This window comes from Larus michahellis, chromosome 1, assembly GCF_964199755.1.
Source record: "Larus michahellis chromosome 1, bLarMic1.1, whole genome shotgun sequence".
NCBI classification, from domain to species: domain Eukaryota; kingdom Metazoa; phylum Chordata; class Aves; order Charadriiformes; family Laridae; genus Larus; species Larus michahellis.
In genome coordinates, this window is record NC_133896.1 from 48,235,321 (window position 1) to 48,247,380 (window position 12,060).

At 36.2% G+C, this 12,060-nt stretch overlaps 1 protein-coding gene across 5 annotated transcripts in view; it reads right to left on the reverse strand.

Moving 5' to 3' along the window:
• Positions 1 to 1,111: 1,111 nt before the first annotated feature.
• Positions 1,112 to 12,060, reverse strand: part of POC1B (POC1 centriolar protein B) — a 54,188-nt gene continuing 43,239 nt past the window's right edge. For 4 of the 5 annotated variants that reach the window (XM_074574758.1, XM_074574767.1, XM_074574777.1 and 1 more), the window contains 2 exons: positions 3,392 to 3,574; positions 1,112 to 2,166 (listed from right to left, as the gene is read on the reverse strand). In XM_074574758.1, the coding sequence (XP_074430859.1) occupies positions 2,062 to 2,166; positions 3,392 to 3,574 (288 nt within the window). In that variant the 3' untranslated portion in view covers positions 1,112 to 2,061. Of the gene's footprint in view, positions 2,167 to 3,391; positions 3,575 to 6,570; positions 6,660 to 7,314; positions 7,472 to 12,060 lie in introns of those variants that run through there. The other variant, XM_074574798.1, reaches the window with a different exon arrangement.

The window sequence follows — 12,060 nt, forward strand, 5'->3', positions numbered from 1 at the left end:
GCCCAGTGCCATGCATGTTGAGTTTCAATATCAACAGACCACCTGACAGAATGACAAGAACATATCTTAACTCGGAAATGTTGTGTTAGTTCACCAGATCCACAAACAGCAGAGGAATAAACTGGATTAAGTAGTAAATGCTCCAGATAATAGGTACTGAAAAGGAAGAAGGATTAGCGATAGGAGCTAAGGCAGAAAGGAAAATTTCAGCAGTGATTTTATTAAAAAATACAGAAGTAAAAGAAATTTCCAAATCTGGTTGATAAATAATCCTGAAAAGCTTAACAACAACAACAAAACTGTAGAGATTTAAAACGGGTATATATAAACGGGTCCACTCAGAGAAAACATGAAACAAGCAAAGGATCTTAATAGCTACATGGTTTTGTGTCTTCCAGTGGAGCCAAGAAAACACAACGACCACAAGAGTATTTGCAAACGCATAAAGCAAAGTACATCTGACCTAAAAGACAGTATTTACATAACTATGCGTTATATAGCATTATAAACAATTGCATAATCAAAGGTCAGGCTGTTTACATTGCAATATGCAAGACCGTCCTTTCACAAAAAAAACTGTGCTAGGACGTCGCAGAGAAATAGTTGCATCTAAAATTTTCACAAGAAGAGACTGCTGCTCTGCGATAAACGGTACTACTTCAGATCGATCTGAAAATACGTAGTACTTGTTGGTAAAATTCAGAGCTTACCAAGCAAATGAGGTGGTATCTGGCTATCTGAAGGCGATTACTATGAGAGAAAATGAAAAGTTATAAAAGAAAAACTGACGGCTCATTGCTCTGGCTCGAACCGCAACAATATTTGCTCAGCGAGCTTCCGTACTTGAGCTGAACCCTATTGATGTTAATGAGGTTCAGCCCAGGAAATGGGCTTTATCTATATACAGTCAGATGCAGAATTGGATTAAAATGCTCCCCTCATTTCAAGTGTCCTATTTTTCAACATACAAAATCTGAAGTTGCAGAAATAGATGACTACCTACTTTTGATTGTGGATTTACAATAGGCGTTCTGCAATTGCCATTTAAAAAAATAATAGGTAGACATAAAGAAGCCTAGGAGCTTCCTATTAAAAAAACCAAGACGCACAATCATCTAAAAATTGCATTTTTATTAAAAATAAACCCCAAATCATCATACATTGCAAAGTCTTTCCTGATTTATGGCTTCATTCATAACACATTAACTGATGGGGGACTTACAAAGCGCACAAAGCTTGAGCACCTGTGGAAGTCCTTGGAGGATGAGAATCTTTTGAATTTATGATAGAGATTTCCCATCCTTTTGTGTTTGGTTCAAATATATTCCCCAGAAGTATGAAGCTGATTTTTATTTTTCTAAATATGAAGAATGAATTTTGATGGGGATGAGATAAGCAGAGGTACTCGGCTGCGTCAGTCTTGCAGCTGAATTTACACAGATGCAATGCCAGTTTCGAAGCTTAAGTGACTTCATTTTCACATTTGTAACTAAAAGTTTTTACACTACATCTTCTTGCAATCCACTGAAGTGTTCAGAAGCTACTTTTTTGGTAAAAATATTTGAAATTATGTAAGGGACAAAGAAAACCTCTGGCATTTTTGGAGTCAGGACTAATTAGGTCTTATTTCATTTAGGTGCTTGAGTAACATTGGCTTATCACAAAGAGCATTATTTTCACAATCCTTACCTGATTTAAAAAACCTACGGAGAGCACTTCCATAATAATTGCTATTCATCTAGAAATGCGTAGTTTGTTGCTTAGTTGTATTCAAAGATCTTATTAGGTTGAAATAAGACTTCTGTAATGTTCAATGGGAATGATTTTAGAAAATATTAGTTTGGTCCAGGCTACACTTTATTAAACATATAACCAGAATATCTGCTTGCTCCCGATGTTTAAAATGTGTTGTACTTTTTTTTTTTCTTCAGTTTTTATTACATTGACTTGTTAGAAAAGGAGGAATCGTTTTTTCCTCATAGCAAAATCCAATGAAGTAACATTTCTTATTTCCTTGTGAATATGTGAAACATATTCATCAATATAGTTCATTTTCATCTTTTATTCTTCCTGTCTTCCCTCAAGTAACATTTTTTGCTGATTTTCTAAGCATTCTTTCAATTTATCTTCAGTCAAAGTCAGACGTTGTTCCAGGATTGAAATAGTCTGCATGAAGAGGACAGTAATTTCAATTTGTTTTTATATAAATCACACAGTATTATAGATTTGTGTAAGACAGTAACATAAGAAAAATCTTTTTAACTCAACAGGAAAAAAATATTTTAAGATGGCTTTTCCTGAGCTATTCCACTACTTACCACTGTATTTTAAAATAATAGCTTTATATCTATGGAAATTGTCTAAAGGTTTAAAATTGTTTTCACAAAATATTTTCTCTGAGAGAGAGAAATATATATGTGCATACATAAATTACTCTGAAATGCTATGTGAAAGTTGCATCCATATTTCAATAGAAAACCAGCCGTCACTGGGGACCCCAAATGGTGTTGTCCAAAAACCTAAAAGAAACTTCTAAGGCATTCCCCACCCGCCCCCCCCAAAAAAAAAGGAAGTAAGGAAAAAAAAATACTATTAAAAGGTATTCTCCAAGAGATTACCTTCATCAGAAAAGGCAGGTTTCTAGACACAGGCTGGCAATTTCTTTTTAGTCCAATTTACTACACAAATTTTCAAGTGATGACTTGACTCCACACTTCTCAAAACTTATTTCTTGAGTTGCAGAATGCAGAAAAAAAACCCCTTAGCCACTCCTTTTTAATTTGGTTTAACGTTAATACATTACAGACTACAGAGTAGTTCTTAAAACATAGATTGGATAAATCTGGATTGCTAGAAAGAAGTATTGAGCATTTGCAAACAAGTGACTCAGAGTCACTGACTGAGACTAGTATTTGTGCAGTTTCACTGACACTAAGGACTACTCCACTGCTCAGATTCCTCCCTAAGCCAAGACCTTGAACACTGAGTTTGAAAAGGGATTTAATGGTCCACCGCCAATTTGTTTTGTTCATCCCCTCCTAATGCATGACTGTTCAAGCTGGAATCTGACAATGTCTGCTAAACAACTGGCTTCTGGCAAATCTACGCTACATCTCACTACGGAAAAACAGGGATGTTTTTCCTCCTGAGTTAAAAATACAACAATCTTTATGATTATATAGCAGGAAGCTTTCACTTTAGCAAACACAATAGACGTGATCAATATTTGCTGAAAGGGAAAAACCAAAACAGTCACTTGACTATATGACTACTCAAAATAACCCCATAGACACTAATATTCTGATTTATGAACATGGCTCCTGGGGTTTTTTGCCCATTTGACGGCATTATCATTTTCCACTGCAAGCGTTATCTGTTATTGCATACTTACTAGAGTTAAAACATCCAGCTGCTCCACAATGTGCTCCAAGGCATTACCCAGGGAGGGGGAGATGCCCATTTGCTTGTCCATGTTATGCACAGCTGATTCGCCCTCATTCTCCGACTCCCTTTTTGAACTTGTTGCCAAGACTGAAGCAGGGGGATGCTGCAGATCTTCACTGCTGACATCATCCTTGAATACAGAAACACCATTTGAAGATTCAGTTGCCTTTGTCTTCATGTAATTGGAACCATACAAGAAGATAGGCAGGAAAGTCTGGTTTTAATGTTGTTTTTTTTTTAAATAAATCTATTTACACATATATGCAGACACACAAGGGCCTTCAGATTTGCTTCTTGTACCAGGTCCAATTCATAACATTTCAATTCATTCTGACCTAAGAGAGAACTTCAGCTGTGATGGATGAGGCAAGAAGAGAAATCTCAGCAGTCTTGAGGTACATGTTTCAGATACGTATGATTGAGGAACTACATGCTGTACTACTAGAGCTTGAATTAAAGCTTGGATAAATACTATCACTGACTGGAGTTTTCTTCAAAAATATAGCTCTAGTTCACAAAGGAATTTATTCACAGCGGTCATATGGATGAAAAAATCCATACGTGACTAGATGATCACAAGGGTTCCTTCCAGCTTCCATAATATGAAACCTCTGATTAGCACAACATCTTCTTTCAGAATAAAAAAAAAAAAAAAGTAGCTTTTAGTTGTTTATTCAGTGGCATTGATTCTGATTTCTTCAGAAAATGGGAGGAGGAAACACCAAAGACCCCCACAATGCAAAGTTAAGAGACAAATAACTTCGATGTATAAACGTTGCTCCAGGGTAAGTGAGAAAGCATGATCTTCCCAATCACTTCTGCTTTTGTTTGTGCCTTGAAGTTCTTAACGGCACTTTTGAGTCACAAAAGGTTAAATCATCACTAATTCATTAAGAAGGTCCTTCTGAACATCTTTATCTGATTTATTAATGACTTTTTGAGATTTCTTTGAAAACTTTTTATACCTTCAGATGATTTTATTATCACATAAGTTTATTTTTACACTAAAATAAACTGATGTAGTCAGGTTTTACTATCCCTAGCTATATTTCCAACATCCGCAACATTTACAAAATAAAGCTTTTAAATGGTTACAATTTAACTGTTTCTCGGAAATTTATCGACAGCTGATGAAAATATCCATTAGCTACGCAAAGGGAAAATTTTAGTCTTACCTGATGTATTTAAAATACACAATATTTACAATGTACACAAAATATATTTATATTGTAAAGCTGAAAGGTTTGCAAAAAAAAAAAAAAAGTCTTAAAATCATTGTCAGCCATTAAAATAAAATCTCCTAAATCTATAAAATAATCTTGTAGAACGTAAATTGCTAGGCTGAATTAGTGGCAAAACTTTACAAGATTACCTAGGCATGTTGATGAGTTTCTGTCAAGAATGATTTATGTGTAGCTGACCCTGCCTTTGAATCAGGTAGGATCAGAGTGATGGAGGAAATACTACTACGATAATGTCATGATTTTAAATATAAGCAATACTAAATCGTATCAATATCATCAGGAACTTATACTGCTGCGTTATCTGAAATACTATTCCTGTGTCTTCAGTGCCATCCTGCACAGTCCTGACCAACTAACACCCTCTGTTCTCTGGACTCACTGTTGCCGATTCTCAAAAATCTTTTCTTCCCTAAGTGCTGGGGTTGTGCTCTCTACATCGATGAGGGAGAACTAAGCAAGAGACAAGTTGTGGCCACAATCTATCTGGAAGGGCTTTTCTTTTTTATTAGTAAAGCACAAGAGCAAACCAAAAATGCCACACACACAGAGTCAGTAGAAGACCGCGAGTCTAGGGAGGGGAATGGCTGAAAGCAGGGATTATGGTGGGGTAAGAGGGCTTTGTATCTTTGGAAGAGGAGGACAAAGAAGAAAGTCTCACCACCCTCTCTGGGTTACAAGCTCCATTGTGCAGTTAAGTTCTGCAAGGACAGGTCTCAGCCCCCAGGCAAGAACCCATGTAGTGCAGAGCATGGGGTTGACAGGGACAGAGGGACATACCCATGCATGTACTTCAGACCTTAACTTACAATGCTACAAAACCACATGGAACCCTCCTCAAGGTTTGATAGTACCATGGTAGTTGGTGATATGTCACTTTCATTGGTTTCATTATGATAAAAGAAACAGATACATGAACTAGAAGATACCTCCAGTCCCCTTCAGCCCTCTTTTCTGTGCTTGGTGACTGATTTATGCAAATGAACTCAGCATGTCAAGTAAAAAAGGTCTGATGCAACTAATAGTGAAAGCCATCAGTGATTTGTATTCATACTGGGTTGTGTCAAAAAATAAAAGCCTGCTAGACATCAAACTACAGATTTCAAACATTAAATATCTGAGCCTGTTCTCCAGAATGTCCTAATGGTTACAGCATTTGCATTGGACTACAGAGAACTGGCCTTCTCAGTCTAAGGCTATTTAAACTCATGTCTCATAGCGCAATGCTTTGTCAGCCATGGACCTATGGAACAAAGGGTACTCTCTGCAGCCATGCTGTTTGAGTTTTGCCACTGGTCAACAGAAAGCAGCTTTAGTTCTGTGGTTAGGATGCTCAGTCAGGAGTAGGACTCCCATTAGAGGCTTTATATTTTATATATAAGGGGATAAAATGAATAAAAACTCCACAGGAGAAAGGATTTCAACCTAGAACTTCCCCACTCCTTAGCAGATAGTTCAATTATATTTTTCTCTCCAGTACCATAGATTTCAGTTTCTCCTCAATGTAAAAAATGTTGTGATGTCAACTTCAAATTATTCCAAAAAATTGTACATTGTGAAGAGATCACTTGTTAGTATAAAATGAAATAGAATACAAATGGTTTGATTTTTGGACAAGGTAGGCAGAAAATAAATTTCCCATTTAATTTTACTTTGCTTTAGCTCCTTGCTTTAAAGTGTTAGAAGTCCTCAAAAGAAAGTGTTCTGAATATCTCAGAATATTCCACCTTACAATGTATCCCGTGTACTTTTAGATGAGCTTGAAGTACATAGGATTACTGCATCTTAAGACTGTCCATATCTTCCCTTTGCAGATTTCATTATAGGAGATACCATTCATTCAGTCCTAGAGGAGCTCAGATTCACTGTGTTATTTCTGACTTACCAAGTTGTATCTGAGGTCCTTGGGAAACAGGATGAATGGAGGCTTTTTGGCACGCTTACTAAATCACAAGATGGAGATAGTCTCAAATGCTGATTAACACAGAAAAGATTAAGCTCAATTTGGCATTCAAACGTTAAATAAAAAACTACTGCCATACATTAAAGAATTCCTCCCTTACAACCAATCATACTCTGAAGAACATCCTTGTATTTAATGACAACAGGGAGTCTGGTAGAGTAGACTTCTTAAGGAGATCTTTATAGAAAGATAGTGAGATTACAGAAACCTTGCTTCTGTCTGTAAATCTCGACTGCTTGCCCAGGAGCTTCCAAACCTCAACCAGGATTAGCTAAATTTGGCAGAGAGGTAGAGAGCTCACTGATTAAGCTGCAACAAATTTCAGGAAAATTGGAGGCGGGGTAGATGCAACACGTTGCAGGCAAGACAGGCAGAACTCAAGCATTATACATTCTGCACAGCAGCAGTAAACCTGCCTGGTTATCACACGCCGTATGAAATGCAGGCAGTTGATGAGGGAAGTTAAAAGTGTCAATGAAAAACAGCCACTTGGTGCAGGAACAATTTGTAAAGCTTATGCAATTATTCTTTGCAGACACCTGTATGTGTCCTCTGAAAATTTTGGCACATTTTGCTGATTTTAATCAAACCTAGTGAAGAGGTAGGGGTCTCAGAAGTAATTAAGTTCCTGAAAGCTTCAGGAAATGGTATGCCAGAGTTTCTCACCTGAAGTTAACGCAGCTCTACAAGTTCACACTCCTTAGCTCCGAAGGGGAATAAGGACGTGAGTTCCAGAAGTGCGAGAAAGACCCAGGCTGGAATCCATGTCTTCCCAGACACCAATATCAATAACGTCATTGGAAATAAACCTCGCGTAGTTTGTCTAATGTTAACAAAGACACTTGTACTGATGTTTTGAGAAGTACATTCATTTTCTTGCTCTTTGAATGATATCAGTAATTAAATAACACAGCCAAAACAGATATAACTGTAAACTTGAACTGATACTCTTTGACTTTGCTTAAAGGCATACTGCTTTGCAAGTTCAGTGTCCTACAGATAATCTATTAATTCTCAAGTACTTAAAAATAGTAAAAAAATACATTTAACACTCAAATTTTTGCTGTTTGTGATTTGAAGTATTAGAATTTAAAATTAATTTAAATTAATGGAGCAGGAGAGAAAAACAATCTGAGGTTATCAGACATTGTCTGGTTGTTCTAAAAACAGTTTGACTCTGAGGTTGGTGTTTCTCAGTTTCTTTTCAAACAAGCCTGCTGTACTTCAGACTGAAAATAAAGTTTGAGATTTCAGTTTAAGTTCCCACAAAGTAATCACAAATTTTGCCATTAAAGCCAGCCTAAAGAGATTCTTCCAAACCAAGGAGGAAAGCTGTCAATTCAGGTAAACAGAGTGAATGCTAAGCTAATAAAAATCTCACCAAACACTATTTTCTTATGTTGACTTTTGGATCTATTTTACTGTATCTGACAAATAGGCTACGAAAAATGCTTTGTAGCTCAGTAAATTGCCACCTACATTGCCAAGTCAGCGTACTGGAAAAGTCTTCTTGTAATTTACTGGGTTAAGCAGGAAATTGAGATTCTTCTGTTATATACCCAAAGACATATAGCGATAATGCGGCACAGAAGTGCTTATATAAATAAAGCAAAGGCCTCAATGTTTGTCAAATCTGAAAGGATCAAATACAGATAAGCAAATAATTGAACTCTCAAAATTAGTAAGAGAGAAACTAAATGAGATAGTTTCAAATTTTCAACTTATCTAAGTTGTGCCAAAGTGGTTGTTATTTTTATCATATTCCGGAAATTTGTAGAGATTTTTAAATGTTGTCAGACATCAAAGTATGCTGCTATATCCTTAGATGCCTGCTTTATATTTTAATTTTTCACAGTATCTAAATTTGAAATCTCCTCCAGCTCAGTGAAGGGTCCAAACCTGCTGGAATCTAAAGGAACACTTAAATGCCAAAACCTCGTTATAAAGGAGCGACACTAGTCTCAGTAGATTTCCTTTACTTTTGGATACAGATCAGTTTGTGTCCACCACTTCCATTCAGCATAATCTTTTATAAAAAAGTTCTTTTTAAAGAAACTCCTTCTACCCAACAGCCTAGTTTACATAAAGTGTTTCAAGAACTAGATGTTCCCTTTCCTTCAAATTAGCCCCTTTCTAAAGTACTTTAAATACTACCAATTCATAAACAACAATTCTATACGTTGCCAGCAATATAGTAAAAATGCCTCATAATTCAAAAAACCCAAACTATTCTGAAAGACTTCAGAGCTATAGCTTATTTTGAGAAAGTAAATTTGAATAAGGCAATCAATTTTAAGTCGTTACTTCTGAGCAAAGCTAAAAAAGAAAATTAAAATGTGTACAGTGCTTCCATTCACATCCCGTTAGTAATAAAATGGACTCACATTTGGGCAACTTCATGTGAGTTACAAATAAGGAGGAGAAGGAACAGATTTAATTAATCAATAGGAAGTTATTACCATGACATTACCAAGCGGATGTTCAGGAGAAAATTAAATTTAGCCTATAAATGATGTCACAAACAGCAAACCATAATTGCTCATCTTTGTTTTCTGTCAAGCAAAATCGCCAAAACTCTGTGGGTGGTACTTCATCAGTTTGTGAAAAATCCTTACACATAACCTTATCACCTCTGCCTATTCCCAAATGTTTTCCCATAAAACATTCACAGATCAGATAGAAAAAAACCACTGAATCTCAGTCTCCCTTCACTTCCCGATGTATAAGAATAGAATCTGAGTAAAATGCATCCATATATAAAGATGCCTGAGCAGTTTTATTTATAGAGAAAAAAATTCCCTCAAGGAAAAAAAAATAATTAAAAAATACAAGTGTCTGTCATTCAACTGAAAATCATTAGTCTTCAATCTTCTAAGAGCCTCAAATTCAGAAAATATACACAACAGCTTCCAAATGAGTATCTTAATGATGTTATAATTAAGATGGGCTTATATGAAAAAATGACATTGGTAAGCTTCCTAATGAATCACAAAAATTGGCATGGTCTGCGTTTTAAAAATAATCCTTTAAATTTTCAACACATGGTACATTTGCCTACTAATACTAAAACATTTCTGATACTGTGATTAAAACAACTACAAACAATTAGTCATAACTAGGGCATTAAGCTCAAACAGACCAAAGAGCAAAAGCATAACAGAGGAGTCCCCCATCTTACCAGACCTTGATTTCCTGTGTTCTTTTTTTTTTTTTTTTTTTTTTTAAATCATGGGAAGTTTCTCAGGAGGAGTAACAGTACTATCATTATCACTGCTTTTTCCTCCATCTTGTGAGCCTACCCTCGAACTAAAATGGTTCACTGTGGATATGCTAAATTGAACCGTACAGGAGATGGCTTTTTTCTCCTTCTTTTTTTCGTAGGCCATAATTATTCGCAGATCGCTTCTATTGCTTTGAAATTATTTTTTTCAGTCAATAAGTGATCCACATAAAACAGAGCTCTTTGATCTATTAGGCTAACCCCGAGTATGCTAAATCACAATCTGTTTTATCAGTTTCTACTGCCGAAAACTTCCCTGTAGTTTCAGCTGATGACAGCACGCTTCGCTTCCTCTCCTCTCGCACGTACGTGAATCAGCATGGCAAAAACCTGCCACGTGCCGAACTGCAGCCTTCTGCCCCTTGCTATCTGATGAGGTAGTTCTGCTATAATTTATTCACAAACTTTAATCGAGCCTTGCATTCAAGCAGTAAAACACAGCTAAACTATGCAGCGCGTCTCAAAGTTCTACCAAGCATTTTCTAGTGTGAGCAGCCCTCTTTCAGAGCAACTCCTAACGCAGAATTTCACGCTTAATGCAAAGTCTTGCATGGCTTCTTACGCATCTCAGTCTTCTCTAGCTTTTAAGAGAATGTCCAAGCTAAACTCAAAAATTTAAAGCACTTAATGTAAGCGTACCTCATCCAATCTGACAAGGCAATATTTAGCCTCCTCCTCTCCAGCCCAAGTATCGTCACTGAAGGCAGCACATCCTTCAGCTTAGAACCCGACCGTGACTGGTGGTATCATGATACAAACTTACAGCTGACAAACCAAGCCAGACTATCAGACTGTACCGCTTAGCAAAAAAGGCATTTTCACCTAAAATGGAATAGCACTTTCTCAGTCTTGAAAACAATGAATTCATCCTTAAGCTAGCTGAGTTTATAGAGGTTGCGAGGCCAATACAGTGCAATGAAAACTAGTTGCTAAATTGTTTTTTTTTTAAATATCAGTATGAAATTAACTGAAATCCTGATGCACTTACAGCCACGGTCTGATTAATCAGATTTATTTATGGTCTGATTCATCAGATTTATTTATTTCTACCAGGATTACAGCTACATTAAATGTAGCATTGCTGTGATGACATGAAATAACAAAAATTCTTCTGTTCACAGGCGCATCTCAAGGTATCCTGAATAGATAGCTTTATGTAAAGAAATCATATCATACTTTACAAGTGTTCTTTCACACACATAATGAGAAACTGGCTACGTGGTTTTGTTATGTCAGCTTCTTCCCAGAAGTTTTATTTGTCATTGTTGCCGTAGGTCTGAGAAAACGCTGTAAAACAGTGCACCAAGTACTTCGCAATTCCATGTGTACAGAATCTAATACAGAACAAAAAAATTTTCTCCATATTGCTTTCATGTCAAGAGAACACTTTTGCTGTGAAAAGAACTAAAAATAAACCTTGTTTTCTCCATGAAATATAAAAACTGTATTTCCCCAATAAAAAACTTACAGAAGTCCACAAATATCTGAGCACACCCAGTTAGAAATGAATAATATTTCTGAAATACTTTCCTAAACTTTTTCTAAACCATCAGCAATACTCAAGCTTTACCTAAAACCTGAAAAAAAAATTTTTTTTTGAGTTTGCTTATTGACGTTGATTTCTAACATCATTAGTTCCCTGCATGGTCAGAGTCCGATTCAGTAAAGGGATCCACAAAAACTGAATAGCTATGCTCTGTTTCCACTGGATTTAGATAAACTTAACCCTTAAAATGAAATACGGTACCTAAATACAGTAGCTATGCAGCTAGGGAAGGAAGAAAAAAAAAAAACAACCCACAGCCCTACCAAACATGTTCTGATCAAACCGCTACATTTTGAGCATTTAGAGGAAGCTGAGGATTTCCCCCATAAAACAAGCAATACTGCTTAAAAGTAAGTAAATAAATAAATGCCATTAACATCCCACACAAACTAGACAGAAATCGCTAAAGGTTCAATTTCCAAAGATAAGAAATTCCCTGCCAGGAAGTCAGTTCTAAATTTAACAGTTCAGGAAGACCACATTCAAACACTTTCATAAATTACAAAAATACTTGCACCACCGGCACTAAAAATAACAGTATGTACCCTATGGAATAAAGGTAAAAGAAGGTAATAAATAATCTTCA